General features: G+C 41.5%; 2 protein-coding genes across 3 annotated transcripts in view; one reads left to right on the forward strand and one right to left on the reverse strand.

Moving 5' to 3' along the window:
• XPC (XPC complex subunit, DNA damage recognition and repair factor) overlaps positions 1-5,917 on the reverse strand; it is a 28,954-nt gene extending 23,037 nt beyond the window's left edge. For both annotated transcript variants that reach the window (XM_040491872.1, XM_040491873.1), the window contains exons 1-2: positions 5,703-5,917; positions 6-198 (exon numbers count right to left, since the gene is read on the reverse strand). In XM_040491872.1, coding sequence (XP_040347806.1) covers positions 6-198; positions 5,703-5,805 — 296 coding nt within the window. In that variant the 5' untranslated portion in view covers positions 5,806-5,917. The remainder of the gene's footprint in view (positions 1-5; positions 199-5,702) is intronic.
• A 90-nt stretch (positions 5,918-6,007) lies between these two features.
• LSM3 (LSM3 homolog, U6 small nuclear RNA and mRNA degradation associated) lies at positions 6,008-15,600 on the forward strand. Its single transcript, XM_040491874.1, has 4 exons — positions 6,008-6,139; positions 8,338-8,448; positions 11,290-11,385; positions 15,285-15,600. The coding sequence occupies exons 1-4, from the start codon at positions 6,119-6,121 to the stop codon at positions 15,363-15,365; spliced, it is 309 nt and encodes a 102-aa protein (XP_040347808.1). The 5' UTR covers positions 6,008-6,118; the 3' UTR covers positions 15,366-15,600.
• The last annotated feature ends 396 nt before the right edge of the window (positions 15,601-15,996 follow it).

Genomic DNA, 15,996 nt, shown 5'->3' on the forward strand with positions numbered 1-15,996 from the left:
CTCACCTGAGGTCCTCCCCATCGCTGAGAGCTTCATCCTTCACCTCGGCATTTTCAGATTTAACAGTCACCTTGGCCGCCTTCCTTTTGGCTGGACTGTGTGCGGGGCCCCCGGGATCACTGCAACCTCTCTTCCTGGTTTCTCGTGAGACTTTGGAGAGAAGGCTCCTCTTTAGAGGTTTCTCATCTTGCAAGACATCTAGATGACCACATGGAACATGAGGTAAGGGACACAGGAAAGGCGGAGGCAGTGTGTTTTCACAGGCACATGATGAAAAGCCCCTTTCTGTCACCTCTCTCCAGGCCACATCTCCGTCACCGGGTCACCGTCCCATCTGTTCAGCAATCAGCCTGCAGCCTTCTGTCTCTACTCCAACTTACACCCGCACTCACAGTAAAAACTCACTCCTTTTACCAGCATTTTATTCTACTCCTCCTGGGACGACAGACACTGCCACATGACTCAAAAATGTAGCTTTCAAATCTCAAACTGCAGCTAGTATCCAGGAAGGAAAGTACATCAATCTGCTATGAGCACCTTGCTTATTGACTACCTGCCAAGACTAGTTATTTATTTTAGGGGTAACTCACTTCTAAGTGAAATGTTTGGAGTTCAGAAGCATGTCCAAGTTTTACCACAACCCTACTGCTACTAATCCATGTTTCCGCCACCTTTCACAACCAAACCCTGCTCAAAACAGTTATGAAACCTTTCCAATCTAACCCAAAGGCACTCATTTACCAACCACCTCAGCAAACTTAGGGTTGGAATAACAGTAGTAATTCAGAAATACCTTTGCTTCCTTAAAATAATCATTGTTGGTTTTTGTTAAAGGGAAATTTAAAAAAGGCACAAGCTGCTGGCTTTCGTTAAATCAGGGTATCTAGAAATACAGTCTGTTTCTTAACAGGTATCAGTAAATCAACTTTTAATAAATAGTAACACGGCAGGGGAAGATGGCTTCTATTTTGCAAACATGTTCATAAAAATAATTGATCCTGAATCTGAAATAAAGAATCCTCCTTTGCCTTTGCATGACTCTGCTTCAATTAATTTTGGAAAACAAAAATACTTTAGCCTTTATTGAGGTGCGGCAATATTAACCTAGTATCAGATTGATTCGTTCCATTTATGGTTTGTCTTACTGACTCTATGGATACATACTTATATTCCCCAAGAATATACTTTTGCATGGGGGAAAAACCCTATGATGGTCATAATTTTCATAAATTTCTCTTATAGTGGAACATATGTTCTAATGCTAGATAAAATCACTGATCAGTTTCTTTAGAATGTTTTATAAAAGGACTCTATGCATTCTTGTGTTTTGAACATTTTAATGGAAACAAACAATTTCAAAAATATTTAGAATCTGGAGACATTTAGCTGCTTGAGGGTTTATGACTTCACAGTTTGAGTAGGGTGTCAGAATTCCTGGATCTTTAACACTTCTTAGCCCTCTATGAATAGATGTAAAACAAACAGATGTGAAACTCTTTCATTTTTACTAATCTAAAAATGCACGCGAGAGGATACTTCAAAAGCACTGTTTCCTCCTCACCAAACTTTTTTGGTTGCTTAAAAAACACAATTGTGTTTCTGTGCTTTGAAGAGAGAGGTAGAGGAGTTAAAAGGGGGCAAGAAAGGAAACAAAGAAACTGTGAATCAAAAAGATGCCCATAGTATCATCATTCATACAGTAATCCCCCCTTACCCACGGTTTTAGTTTCCCACTCAACCCACTGCTCAACTGCAGTGAGGAACAACCGAACCTCCTGACAAACTCCTAAAGGTCAACAGTGGCCTAAGGCTACTTCACAATGCCTGTTATTTACCTCATCAGTTAGGCATTTTATCATCTCACATAAGAATTAGAAGGCTGGGGCACTTAGGTGGCTCAGTAGGTTAAGTAAGCATCTAACTTTGGCTCAAGTCAAGATCTCAAGGTTTGTGAGATCAAGCCCCACGTCAGGCTCTGGAGCCTGCTTTGGATTCGGATTCTGTCTCCCTCTCTCTGCCCTCCCCTGCTCGCACTCTCCCTCTATCAAAAATAAACAAACATTAACTTTTATTACAATATATTGTTTGAACTTCTATTCATTATTAGTGTTGCCAATCTCTTACTGTGCCTAGTTTTATCAATTAAACTTTATCATAGGTATGGAGTCTAGGAAAAAAACAGCATATACAGGGTTCAGTACTGTGTTTCAGACATCCACTGTTGTGAGGGGAGGGGGGGACTTTGAAACATATCCCTGCAGATGCGGGGCGGGGGGGGGGTGGCTACTGTAATACCCCAAATTTTAAAAATCTGAATGCCCAACCATGACATAATAATTATGTACAGTCACACAATGGAAGGTAATTCAGTCACCTTTTAAGACAAAGGAAAATGACATCTAATAAAATGTTAAGCATGCAAATATGTTTTTACTGTGTGGTTTCCACTACTTAGAAAAACAAACTTGAACAAAATATACCACTATTCAGTGGTGCTTCTTTCTGGATGGTAGAAACATAGGTTATTTTTTTTCTTTATTCTTTATGGTTTTTTGGGTCCCAGAGAATCCAGAGAGCTATTTTCTAGCACTCTCCAAGATCTAGAGTTACCTAACCAGCCTCCTTGAGGCCAATGTGGTTATTTCAGAAAGGCAGGAATTACCACATGGTCTACTTGACCTTCCAGTGAGATTTAATAATACCTGCTTAAAACTGCCAGCGGCATCCCATAGTGCTTAGAATAAAATACAAACTTAGTTTGGTCTCCAAACTAAGAGTCCTGTCCACTTCTCCCACCTCAATTTCTACCACTCGCCCCCCACTCACTGTGTCCAGCCAACCGGCCAAGCTCATTTCATTTCATTTCCTCCTAAGTTGTTAAAACTTACAGCTTCCTCTGCCTTCCCTCAGAACTTCCTATGAATGGCTCCTTCAGGACATTCAGTAATTCGTTCAAACTATCAATCACCTCCTCAAAGAGGCCTTCCTTGACTACCAATTCTGACTTAGCTGCTTCCTCCTCACCCCCATGGCAGTTCTATTGCCTGTTCTACTTCTTTTCGTAACTTGTATCGCTGCATGAATTTATTTAAGTTGTTATTGTCTGCCCCCCCCACCTCCCCCACAGATTGTAAGCATCATGAGAACAGGGATCGTGACTGTCCTGTTCACTACTATTAATTCCAGGACTGAGAACAGTGCCTGGACATAGCAGGTTCTCAGTAAATATTTATTGAAGGAATTAATGATTCACAGTGACGAAAGCATTAACAGAGGGAAGAAACATAAAGAAATTAGACATGCCCTAATAGAAACAAGGAAATAATGTGGAAGACTGTTTTCTTTGTCCCTAGGCGTTGAAAGCAGCCAAGTGTCACCTTCTTTGGCATGCAATGAGGTGCTCAGAAACTATACTGTAAAGTCATCAAATCAGTGTGAACTGTAGCCCAATCCACAACCAGACTGTTCTTCGACCCAACCACAGCAAAAATTGTAACTCTTCCTTGAAGAGAACTTACTGCCAAGCTCCTCTAGCTAGCAGGGTCTGACTCATGCCCGGGTGCTTCCTCACCTATACCTAGGTGGAACCGATAGAAGGTAGCCCATCTGATTACCTGACGTGGACCGTGGCAGATGCTTCTAGCTCACTCGCAAACACAACTACCCTGAAAGGTAGTATTGTGTTTCAGAGATGAGGTTCAGAGAGGTAAACTATTTGTCTAAAATAATTTGCACCAGTGCATATAACTACTAAGTTGCACCAACCTGGAGTCCAGATCAAGTATTAAGCTGGAAGAAATGGTACCCAGGCAGGTGGCATTTCCATCAGGTTAAAACTTCGAACTCCTGAAGTGCCACATATTCAGAATACATTCCCTCTGACTGCAATAACAACCCCTTTTCACAGCCATATGCTGAAATGTTACCCATCCTTAAAGTCACAGATCAAATGTATCTCCTTCAGAGAGCATTTCCCAATCTCTCCAAACTTGATTGTTCCTTCAAAAGCCACAAAGCCTGCTACCTTCTTCCAAAATATCATTGTCTTGAATACTTTGTGTAAAGGGCAATTTACCTTTGTGTAAAGGTAAATTACCTGAATGAGTAAATCAATAAAATGGAACCCACAGCATTAACTGTGGGGTAAATTACCTTCTAAGTTTGGAAATGACTTCCATTTGCCTATTTACTAATGAATGTTGAACTTATATAATCATAGTATTGAACCTAGTGTCATAGGAATCCTTGTTGGTTACCGAAACTTCTATTCAGATTATTTTAGAAATGCCAGAAATCCCTTCTACAGCATGCACTATGCAATTATTGAAAACATTTATTGAGCACTTGGCATATGCAGGGAAGAGGGAGAGGACAATACAGGACACAGCAAAAAATAAAACACATTTGCATAAACTTAAATGGTAGTAAGACGGGCTACCCTAAAAGGAAGCAAATAAATTAACAAGATCATTACATTATGCAACAGAGGCTGTGAGGGCCTGTGAAGGAGTACCTGGTAAGGATCACCTTAGATCAGACACTCAAAGCAGTGTAAGTTCAGATGTGAAGGAACAGAAGAAATCAGCCACCCTAGAGCCATGGGAGAACATTGTAGGCAGAAGGAATATCAAAGGCAAAGGCTCAAGGTGAGAAATAACATGGCATATTTGAGGAACAGACAGGAAGCCAATAAGGAGGGTATCTGGCAAAGAGTCCTAAAAGACAACAGAAGTAGCAGCAGCCAAATCATGTAAGGTCTTGCAAGCCATGGTAAGGAATTTGGATTTTAGGCCAAGAGCAATGGGAAGCCACAGGTTTGAGGTAGGAACATGGCACGATCTGATTATTATTATTATTGTTTTTAATCATTTGGGCTGCCAGGTAGAAAACCATTGCAGAGAAGTGGGGAAGTAGGGAGACCAGTAAAGCAACTGTGGTCCTTCAAATGAAAAGTGATGGTGGCTTAGGCAGGGGCTGTAACCACGGAAATAAAGAGAAGTGGAGGGATCTGAGATACAGCTCTGAGGTTGGATTGGTAGAACCTGCTGACGGATTAGATGTGTATGTGTAATGAAAAGGAGAGGCTTGCTTTAACAAGTGGGTGAAGGGATCATTTATTGAATGGGAAAAGGTGGGGAAGAAACAGGCTTAAAGGGGAAAAGCAAGAGTTTTGCTTTGCCCTTGACGAAAATAAGAAACCTATTCGACATCCAGGTGGAGAAGTCAGGTTGGATCCGAATCTGGAACTCTGGGGTGAGATTTAACTGAAGATATTATTCTGGGAGTCCGCACATTACAGCACTCTGGTCCATCCGTCTTCTGGGGGCCACAAAACAACTGTAATGCCTTTTGCCCTATTCAGCCCTTTGCATCTGCAGGAGGCTGGACAGCATCCTGTGGGCAACAGGGAGCAGGAAAGAGGCAACGCCGGAGAGCCAATGGTCAGGTTGAGCTCCAGGGGAACCCCCACGGCGCATCAGTCCTCCCGAGGACTAAAGCACCGCGACGTCGGTGAGGACCCAAGCAGTGGCACAACCGCCCGCCTCCCCGGGCCGCCGTTAACGCCGGCTCCGCTCAAGGCAAACAGGGTATTCTCCGCCCCCTCACCTCCAGAAGTCAGCTCCCCCCACCCCCGCATCTTGTTTCCTGCCCTCCTTGAGCATGAGCATCTACCCCTAAGCCCGGCTCGGTCTCGCTCTCACCCGCCTCCTTCTCCTCACGCCGGGCCGTGCTCTTGCCCTTGGCCTTCCGGCCGCACGGTTCACGTCCCTGCGGCTCCCTACCGGCCGCACGCTTCCGAACCATGTTGCCCAGGCAAGACTCCCGGAGATTGACGCACTAAGCCGCGGGAATGGGAGCGCAAGCTCCGCCTCCAGCGGGGCGAGGCATCGCCAGCCCTTTCCTTATAGGCCAAGTCTACGCCGATGAAGCTCCGCCCCAGCCTCAGCCTCAAATGACCAATACAAACTGTACAAAGCAAGACGGCGCAGAGGGAATTTCTCTCTACTTCCGGCTCATTGTATTTTTCGCGTTTCCGGAGACAGCGGCGGGGGGAGGGGAGCGCGCGAGCGGCTCGCGTACTCTCGCGAGAGGCCGGAAAGAGCGCAGGGTTTGAAGCATGGCGGACGACGTGGACCAGGTGAGTGTATTTTGAGGGGCTCACTCCAGAGCGGCTTTTCCACTGCTAGCCCTCACCCTGTTCGGCTTTGCGTCCCAGGCTACTTTCTCCAAGCTCACCGAAAGGTGGCCTTCATGCCGCCCTGTTTCTAGGTTATCACGACTTTTAATCTTCCCTTTGGTAACCGCGCCCCCTCCGAATTTTGTCTCAAGCCCTGAGATGGTTTCCCCTTGGAAGCCCGCCTGAAAACTAATTATTCTTCACACTCGTCACTTCCTTTCCCTTGTATCTCATCTTCATCAGTGGTATGGGAATGATTATCCCTGCCTGCCTCACGGAGATGTCGGCATTCTGGTAGAAAAGGTGATAATAAAGCTAAATAGTTACTATTATGAGCGCAACGGTTGTTACTCGTTCAGCAAATGAGTAGTAAACATCAACTTGTATGGTTAGACTCCGCTCTAAGCACCAGGGACACCGGCATTGACAAACGTGAGCCCTGTCCCCACTTGGAGCTTATGTTCTCTGGAAGGGCAGATAAGTAAACAAACTTGCAATATGTAGGAACTGTGATGTGGCATGAAGAAAACAAGCAAGGACCTGGTATATAAAATAATATGATGGTCCTCCAGGCTTTCTCATCTTCTCTCCTTTAACCGAAAATGCTCTTCCTAAGATATATTTGTGGATCAGGCCACAACCTAGCTTTCTCCTGAAACTTCACCTCATCAACGAGGATTTATCTGGCCGCTTGCATAAAATAGTACTCTTTCCCAGTCTGCTTTATTTTTTTTCGTAGCATGTTATTTGTTCATAGTAAGTAGACCCTTCGATGTTCAACGTCTGTCTTTCCCCACTCGAATGTGAGATCCTTAAGAGCAGGGTTTTGTTCACCATTCTGTCCTCCAGGTTGAGAACAGTGCTGGAAACCCTGAACAAATATTTATTGAACGAATGAATTGGTTAATCAGGGAGGCTTCTTTGAAAAGGCAAATTTAAAGCTACAGGATGAAAAGTATGGACAGTGGGTATTGTAGACTATAGCCAAAGGAGCAGTAGGGCTCTGTGGTGTGTCTGTTCTTGTAGTATTACTATATATTTATTCATACCCCTCTCCCCACTAGAATGAACTCCTTGAGGGCAGAGACTGACCGCTCTACCGTAATGTAGTAGTTGGTTAGCTGGTCTTTGACAAGCACCTGTTTAATTGGGATTGAGGACCAGTTGAGGTTAGGAATTTTTTTTTTTTCTAGATTCTAGCTTTTTTAAGACTGTAGAGCCTGTAACTTTCAGTCGCATTCTGCCACTGGCCTGATGTACTCACCAGAGAAACTCCTTGAATAATCTTACCTACTTTCCTGCCTACCCATCCCTTGCATTTGGATGACTCCCAAGTCATCCTAGCCCTGATCTCTCTGGGACCTATATTTCCAGCAGTTCTTCAATTGGAAATAACAAGAACCATTTTTAAGTACTTTCAGTGTGCCATTTACTATTGTGAATACACTTAATACGTTAACTTAATACATTAGCTCATCCAGTCCTTGCAAGTATCATGAAGGGAAGATTATGGCGTCCTCATTTTACGAACAAGGAAGCTGATGCTCAGAGATGGCATGATTTTTTTTTTTTTTTAATCCGAATTCACAAGTTTCAGATTCAGGAGTTGAACACACACTGCCTGACTTCAAAACTAGTGCTTTCAACCAGTATTCAATACTCCCTGCTAAATATATTCATCTTAGTGGCCAGTTGGCACCCTAAACTCAACCTGCCCCAGATTGAATCTCTCCTTGGCATTCTGATTAGTGTGTGGTAATCATTAAATGAAATTTTTTCAAATCACTAAATGAAATTTGAGGTAAGGTTGAAGTCCCAGACAGTGACTTCCTGTACCCTGAAATTGGGTCAGGCGCTTTGGATTTTGAGAGAACAAAGTACATGCTTATTTTGCTGTATAACTCTTTCCTGTGTACGTGTGTTTCAGCCTTCACTTACATAGCACTCACTATGATCCAGGCACTGTTTTAAGCTTTCATAATATGCCCTTTGAGCCTCACAACAACAGTATTAGGTAGGCGCTATCGTCATCCACACTTTACAGAGTCTGAGACTGAGGCATTGAGGTTTAAGTAACTTGCCCACCGTCATACAGGATAGCAATGACTTGAACACTGCCCTCGCTAGTACTGTATTACTAAGCGTGTTTCTTTCATCAGCAACAAACCACCAACACCGTAGAGGAGCCCCTGGATCTCATCAGGCTCAGCCTGGATGAGCGAATTTATGTGAAAATGAGGAATGACAGAGAGCTTCGAGGCAGATTACATGTAAGTAAATTTATTAAATTACCTTGAAATCAGATTATTTCTCTGTCATGCCTCCCTACCACTACCCCCTTGAAATATAAACACTGTCTGATGTAGAAGAGTATTTTGAATGTAGATAAGAAGGTGGAAGGTCACCCATATTTCTACAAGTCAAGTACAACTGCATTTAATCCACCTCTTTAATATTTTTTCTAACAGAAATGATGTGATTTTAAAGAACATTTTCATTTCTTTCATTTTTTCTATTTATTTGTAAATAGAATTTATTCTCCATTCTTATTTAAACGTTCTATCAATTACTGATATGTACATAAGTTTGTGTTTTCTTGTGAGAAAAATTAAATAGCACAGAAGTACATAGAGCAAAAGGTGAAATCCCATTTTTTTCTTTTGCTAGCCACTTAGAAATTGGGTCTGTGATCTTTTAGGTCTTTTCTGTATATTTACACATAAATACATATACATGTGATCCCACACATGCATTTGCACTATATACACCACCTGTAAATAAAACTGGGATCTTGCTGTATATATTTTTGGGCAGCTTTCTTTTTCACTTAATCTTTCTTGGAAATTATTCATCATAAATGCATATAAATCTCCATTCAGCTTTATTTTTTTTAGAGAGCGAATGAGCGTGAGCTGGGGAGAGGGGCAAAGGAAAAGAGAATCTTAAGCAGGCTCCACGCTCAGCACAGAGCCTGATCCCCCAACCCTGGGATCATGACCTGAGCTGAAATCAAGAGTTGAAGGCTCAACTGAGCCACCCCGACGCCCCTCCTTTATTCTTTTTAAGGACTGCATAGAATTCTGTGTATTATAAAAGTGGTTTTTAGATTGTTTTCCATTTCTTGCTGCCATAAATAAGTCTGCAGTATGTATTTTTATGCATATTTCTTTGTGTATATCTGTACATATTTCTATAGGATTGGTCCCTTGAAGTGGTCCTATTTATTCATAAAGAGAGTATACTGAAGGTTTTGTCTTTTCTTGACAACTTGTCACTCTCCTGTATATATGTTTTTACTACCATCATTCTACCTTAAAGGGATTTAAAACGGCTCATATTTGTGCATTAATTATATTCCAGGTGCTTTTATTATAAGTGTTTTGTATGTAATGTCTCATTTAACCTTTATAACAGCCCTATCAAGGTAGACGCTAATTAGCCTGGTTATGCAGTTGAAGAAGCTCAGGCCTAGAAAGGTGAAGTTACTTGCTTAAGTTAAAGGAAGGTCCAGAATATGACCCTAGGCAATCTGACTGCAGCCCCATTCTTAAGTACTTTGATTTCACCTTCCATAAGACCTAAAGGTAAAGAGTGTCCTGTACTTAGAAAGCAGGGACCTAGGAAGACAGTGATCTTGATATACAGCTGGCTTTATGAGAAGAGGAACCCTGGGAAATGGAAGAGTGGCAACTTTACCAAGAAAAAGAGAATTGCGCTTAAACACATGGGCCAGTGACATGTGGAGACACACCCCGGGACAGATAATGTCGCCTTACCTCTTGGAGGATTCTTTAGTTCCCTTCTAGACTTCATTGCCTCTATACTAAATGGCCCCCAATATTTTGTTTGTTTTCTGGCCCTCATCTATAGATTTTTGCTCTTGTTGGTATGCTTTGCTAGAAGTGGCTGCTATGTGGCTGATGTGTTACTTTTATTTTGATGTGAGCTGGTAAACCATTTAACCCTTTGTTAGAAGTGAGCATGAGTGAGAGGCACCTGGGCAGCTCAGTCGGTTGAGCATCCAACTCTTGATTTCAGCTCAGGTCATGATCCCAGGGTGGTGGGATTGAGCCCCATGTCAGGCTCTACACTGAGCTTGGAGCCTCCTTAAGATTCTGTCTCTCTCTCTCTCTCCCTCCTTCTCTCTCCCTCCCTTCTCCCTCCCTCCCCCCCTCCCCCACCCTCCCTGCCTCAAATAAAAAATAAATTTTTTTTATTAAAAAAAAATTTTTTTTAATGTTTATTTATTTTTGAGAGAGACAGAGACAGAATGCGAGTGGGTTAGGGGCAGAGAGAGAGGGAGACACAGAATCTGAAGCAGGCTCCAGGCTCTGAGCTGTCAGCACAGAGCCCAGATGTGGGGCTCGAACTCACAAGCTGTGAGATCATGACCTGAGCCAAAGTCAGACACTCAACGAACTGAACAACCCAGATGCCCCAAAATAAAAGAAATTTTTAAAAAAGAAGTAAGCGTAAGTGGGTTCTGAACAAGGCCCCTGGAGTTTCACCTTTTAGTAAAATACATGAGCTTTAGAGTTTGGATTAAGGCTATCCCTATCAGGATGGCAACATTTATTGATTGAGCCTACAGGTGCCAAACACAGTTTATTTTGGCTAGGTTTTACGTGGGCCGGGTATTGCTCTACTGGTTTCGCGCGGTGGTGTTCAGTTTAGCACAGGGAGGTCTTGTCTTGTACCTTTGGGAGACTGGAGTGCCATCTTCTTCACAGTTACAGAATCGTATTTCTTTCACTGTATCTCTCTTGTCATGCTGTTACAGAGAGAATTGAAAGAAGTCTACTGAAAAGTGACGAATTTGCTTTTTCTCATAAATATTATAAATGATGTGACTGTCTTGGATGACCAATAGGGTAGACACTTTAAAAAAATAATAATTTCAAATTATTTTGAGTAAATTCATTTTAGGCCATATAAACAGCTTTGTATTTTTATCAGGTCAGTTAACTTGTCACTGGAAATAATTTGTGAAGAAACAGCTTATTGGCACAGCAGAATTATTTTTTATTTGTGTATAAAAGTGTGTGTAAGCTCTGTTCATTGTTCCTTTATTTGATGATTAAGTTTCTTGATCGCTCACCTTTCCACTGCAGGCTTATGATCAGCATTTAAATATGATATTGGGAGATGTGGAAGAGACTGTGACTACCATAGAAATTGATGAGGAAACCTATGAGGAGATATATAAAGTAAGTCATGGAATTCTGTTCTTCACTTTTAAAATGTCAAATGTTCTCAACATCCAACAGCGTAACACTTATTTATAAAAAGCCCGTCATGATTTGACACCTACTTGTGGACCCAAGTAAAGTATAGCAATCAAAAGCAAAGACTTTAGGGTCAGACAGACCTAATTTATAGTGCTGTTGTGGCCATGTCCCACCTGGGTTATGTTGGGCCAGTGAATTAACTTGGCAGATTTAAGTTCCTCATTGTTAGGCAAGAATACTAGCACTTACCTCATCCGGTTGCCAGGATTCACTGATACATGTCAGTTTAAGATGCTCATGTGTGTTAGTCTGTAAGAGTAATGCTGGACAGTGTTCCTTGTTTGATGTGAATTTAAGCTATCAATAATTAATAAAAACTAAAACGGAGAAATTTTAAAAACACTAACTCCGTAATAGTGAGCCTATTACATGTTGATTTAAGTAACATCAACTACAGGACAAAATACTTAGAAGCGTCCTTGTTTTACCTTTTTGCAGATTTCTTTAATGCCTGGCCTAATTGAAATCTAGATTCTCACATCTTTTTCTGCATGTAATCTGTTATGATATGTCGTAGTTGAAAATCCTTCCTCACGGGTAGTTACAAAAGGGAGGAATATTTTTTGTGGGTATTCGCGTTTGATGCTACATTAAAACTCAACAAGTGGTAGTTTCTTAAAGGTTAATTGCAGTGTGGAATCTGAGACCACATCATTGAACTTTTCATACTCTTACTATATGCAAATTCATTGGTCTGCCTTGTCCTTTTTTTTTTTTTAATGTTGATTTATTTTTTAGTGAGAGAGACATTGCAAGTGGGGAAGGGTCAGAGAGAGAGGGAGACACAGAATCCAAAGCAGGCTCCAGGCTCTGAGCTGTCAGCACAGAGCCCGACATGGGGCTTAAACTCACAAACTGTGAGATCATGACCTGAGCCAAAGTTGGATGCTTAACCGACTGAGCCACCCAGGTGCCCCACTACCTTGTCCTTTTAATGGATCTTTTACATTGTGTGATTCTGAGACATCAAGCACTGGTCATTTGGAAAATATTAGTTCGTGGAGCTATGCAGATCTTCTGAATGTTGGCACATTTCATTGTTCAATGTGGAAAAAAAAAAAAAAGGAAATCACCTATGTCTTCTAAGTATTTGAAAAGCCAGTCTTTGACCCTTCTAGAGTATAGTGGTTTAAAATATAGACTCAGATTGCAGGACTGGAATTAAATCTTGACTCCCTTGCTTGCCAGCTATTTAATTGTATCAAACTACGCAATCTGTCTGTGACTAAGTCTCCTTGTCGGTAAAATGGGGATGGTAGTAGGACCCACTTTATACAGCTATTTAGGATTCACTGAGAGGTTACATGAAAAGCCTTCAGGTTAGTGACAGGCACATAGTAAGTGTTCATCTTTTAGCCTTTTATGGTTTTTGTATTTCTACTTTATCCTGGCTTTCCTTCTGTCTTCAACGACTGCTGACTCCTTTGTAAATTTTCTTTCTCCTTCTGAACATGGGTTTTGAATTTTTTAACCTATGTGTCTCTTTTTCCCCTCAGAGGTGTGATGTCATTTAGTAAGTAGGAGTCTGTAACAGTAATCAGTACAGCACCAAAGCTTGAGCTCTTCACAGATCTGGGCTCACATTTTTGCTGCTAGTGGTTAGTTTCATGACCTTGAGCAAGTTATAGAAACTTCCTAAGCCTTAGGGGACCTCTTTTGTAAGATGACAGTAACTGTGCCTGCCTCCCAGGATTATAACAGGAGGCACTGAACTTGGTATGTGTAAAGCCATGGCATGTGGTGACTGGTAGCTGTCATGATTGTGGATCAGTCTGTGTCTCCAGTTTGTTTCCTTTTCTGAGCTTCACTCTTTCATACCCAGTATTCTAATTGAAACTATTTTCACATTGGATATTATCTTGAACTCAGTACATCTGAAGGTAAATTCCTTTGAAGGTGTTCTTCACCTTCAAAATGAGATCATTCTCAGTTCCCTATCCTCAGTGCATGATTTTCTGTTGTTTAGACCATAAATCACAGAATTTTCTTGGACTTCTCTCTTTCAGTCACACCGATGAGTAACTAATTCAGTTGATTCTTCATGTTGATTCCAGTGTGTCATTACTGCATCTTGCTCTCTGTGACAACTGTTACTAATATTTTTGTTCTCTCTGTCAGATCCACATGTGGTCACTTGTGGTATAGATTCCTAGAACCTGAAAAGGAGGAATTAATTACTATTGCCCCTCCCACAGCCATTAGAGCGGAACAGGGACAGAATTTTCACCAAAAACAAACAAACAAAAAAAGCCTGCCTTCGGAAAAGGGAAGAATGGAAACATACAGCAGAATCCCCTGGGGAGGTGTGAATGTTCCCTGTCCTAGGATTTGAAGTAATGGCTTTTAGGTTAAGTGTGCCCCATGTAATATTTGGGACATACTTAGACCAAAAAAAAAAAAATAAAAAAAAAAAAAAATAAATTCTCTTCTATTTATCTAGAATTCAAATGTAATTGAGCACTCTATATTTTTATTTGCTAAATCTGGCGACCCTAAATGGGGGCTTCAGCTTTCACAGCCAAGTACTTGCTTATGCTGGAAGACTAAAAAATAGTCAAAAGCTTTTTTAGCCGGGCTGTTTCTTTGCATGCAATTTCTTTAAGAGCTTAGGACTTTGTGTGCATCTGATCTGTTCATTTCCAATCAATTCTATGGGCCAGTAACCTCAACATTCTTGCCTACACATAGCCTATAGATGCCTTTATTTATTTTAGTTCCTTCCCACTGTTCTTCCCACCCTTAGGCCATTTGCTAAAGTAAATTTGGGTGGGAAAGCAGCACACTTAAACTAATTCTTGCTTCAGGGCTGAGTTTGTTTAACTGAGAAGGTTTGCTGGGCTTCAGTCCGCAAAGCTTTTGTGCCTGTTCATTGTCTATAGTTTGGGATCTAAAAACTGTTGGCTTTTCAAACCCTGTGAGTCCTATTTCTTGTGATCTCTGCTTGAAAACCCGTTAGTTCTTACCTGGGCTCATCTCTTACTGCCTTGCTGAATGTATCAGGTTAATAGCAACTAACATTTGGCTTGTTCCAACCTCTTCCCCTAGAACCTGTAGGTTAGGGAGGCCCTTGGGCTACCTTCCAAGCCTTTGCAGGCAACATTTTTACCTAATGTTTTCTCCAGGCATAAGAGGATTTCAAATATTTGTATTCCATATCTGTTTCCTCACTGCCTAAGGCTCCACCTATAGGCTAGTGCCCCAAGTATTCGTTCCACATATGTGAGCGCAGTAGTAGGACACAGGAGCAACATGTAACGGCTCAGTACAGCAGCCGGAATTTTATTTCTCACCCACATAACAGTCCTGAGTGGAGTTTTAGTTCAGCATGATAGCTTTCTTCCAGGTACTTAATCAAGGGCCCAGGCTTCCTCTGTCTTACGGCTCTGCCATCTCCAGAGTTCATTATCTGAGTCCGGCTAGTCATGGGAGGAAGACCATAGAGGGGCATTCGTGGGAGGCTTATGGGTCAGTCAGTCACTTCTTTTTACTTCCCATTGGTCAAAACCCAGTCTCAGGGCTGCACCAGGTTGTAAGGAAGTGTGAGTAATGTAGTCTAGCTCTGTGCTAGGAAGAGGAGGAACGTGGGTTTTGGTGAATGCTCTAATCTTTGCCCCAATTATTGACATCCTGGAAAAGTAAACAGTTAATAAAGTGGTTCTTTGTGCTACAAAGGTAAGTGAGTGATGAGGTTTTTAAATCAGTTGTGTTATGATGCGTCTGTGTGGGTTTTGTTGTTGTCAATTTCTCAAAAAATAAATAATACTACTACATATTTGTATAAATGTGTTGTGTTTTGTTTTTTTTTTTTCCTCTTCCAGTCAACAAAACGGAATATTCCGATGCTCTTTGTCCGGGGAGATGGTGTTGTTCTAGTTGCCCCTCCATTAAGAGTTGGCTGAAACAAAGAATTTATCGTGTTATGGAATATAGGAGACTTTGTATGATTGCCTCTTTAAATGTAGAAGACATTCAAAAGAGAAACCTGCGTTAATTTCAACATTAAGAAATGACCAAGGATTCTTGCACTCCTGAAATGAGTTGATTTGCAGATAACTCAAAAATTCTTAAGCTAAAGAGTATTTTTATTTTTTCCAACCCTTTCAATAAATGTGATCACCAAGATGCAGAACTCTTTTTCAGGAGTTGATTTGCTGTTGTTTTCTCAGACAATTTCTGGGTTTTTTTTCCTTTAAATTGAATTTGATGTTTCCTTTTTTAATTTTTTTTAATGCGAACTCTTTAAAGTAAACACACATCTTACGTTGACTTTACTTGTATACACTCATCTGTGCATCTCCTAGGTTTGAGGCACCAGGTGGACCACTGAAAATTAGTTTTGCCAATATGCATACTTCCTTCAAATCCTCTGGGAAGGCAGTTCTTTAAACCAACAGTTGCAGGCCAGGGAGGTAGATAGAATAATGCATGTACAGGATGCCATAAGAGCACAAAAAGGAGTGCCCAAAGAACAGGGTGGGTGGGTGGTGGTGGTGGGACTGTGACATTGTAGATGTTAACACTGCCATGAAT

Source organism: Herpailurus yagouaroundi, unplaced genomic scaffold (genome assembly GCF_014898765.1).
Source record: "Herpailurus yagouaroundi ecotype Mexico unplaced genomic scaffold, PumYag 183, whole genome shotgun sequence".
Lineage (NCBI taxonomy): Eukaryota > Metazoa > Chordata > Mammalia > Carnivora > Felidae > Herpailurus > Herpailurus yagouaroundi.

Bases quoted from the DNA above. Each gene is read 5' to 3' on its own strand.
- LSM3 (XM_040491874.1), top strand. From the start codon at position 6,119: ATGGCGGACGACGTGGACCAG. The intron at 6,140-8,337 runs GTGAGTGTATTT...TTCTTTCATCAG, and splicing joins TGGCGGACGACGTGGACCAG to CAACAAACCACCAACACCGT. The intron at 8,449-11,289 runs GTAAGTAAATTT...TTTCCACTGCAG, and splicing joins AGCTTCGAGGCAGATTACAT to GCTTATGATCAGCATTTAAA.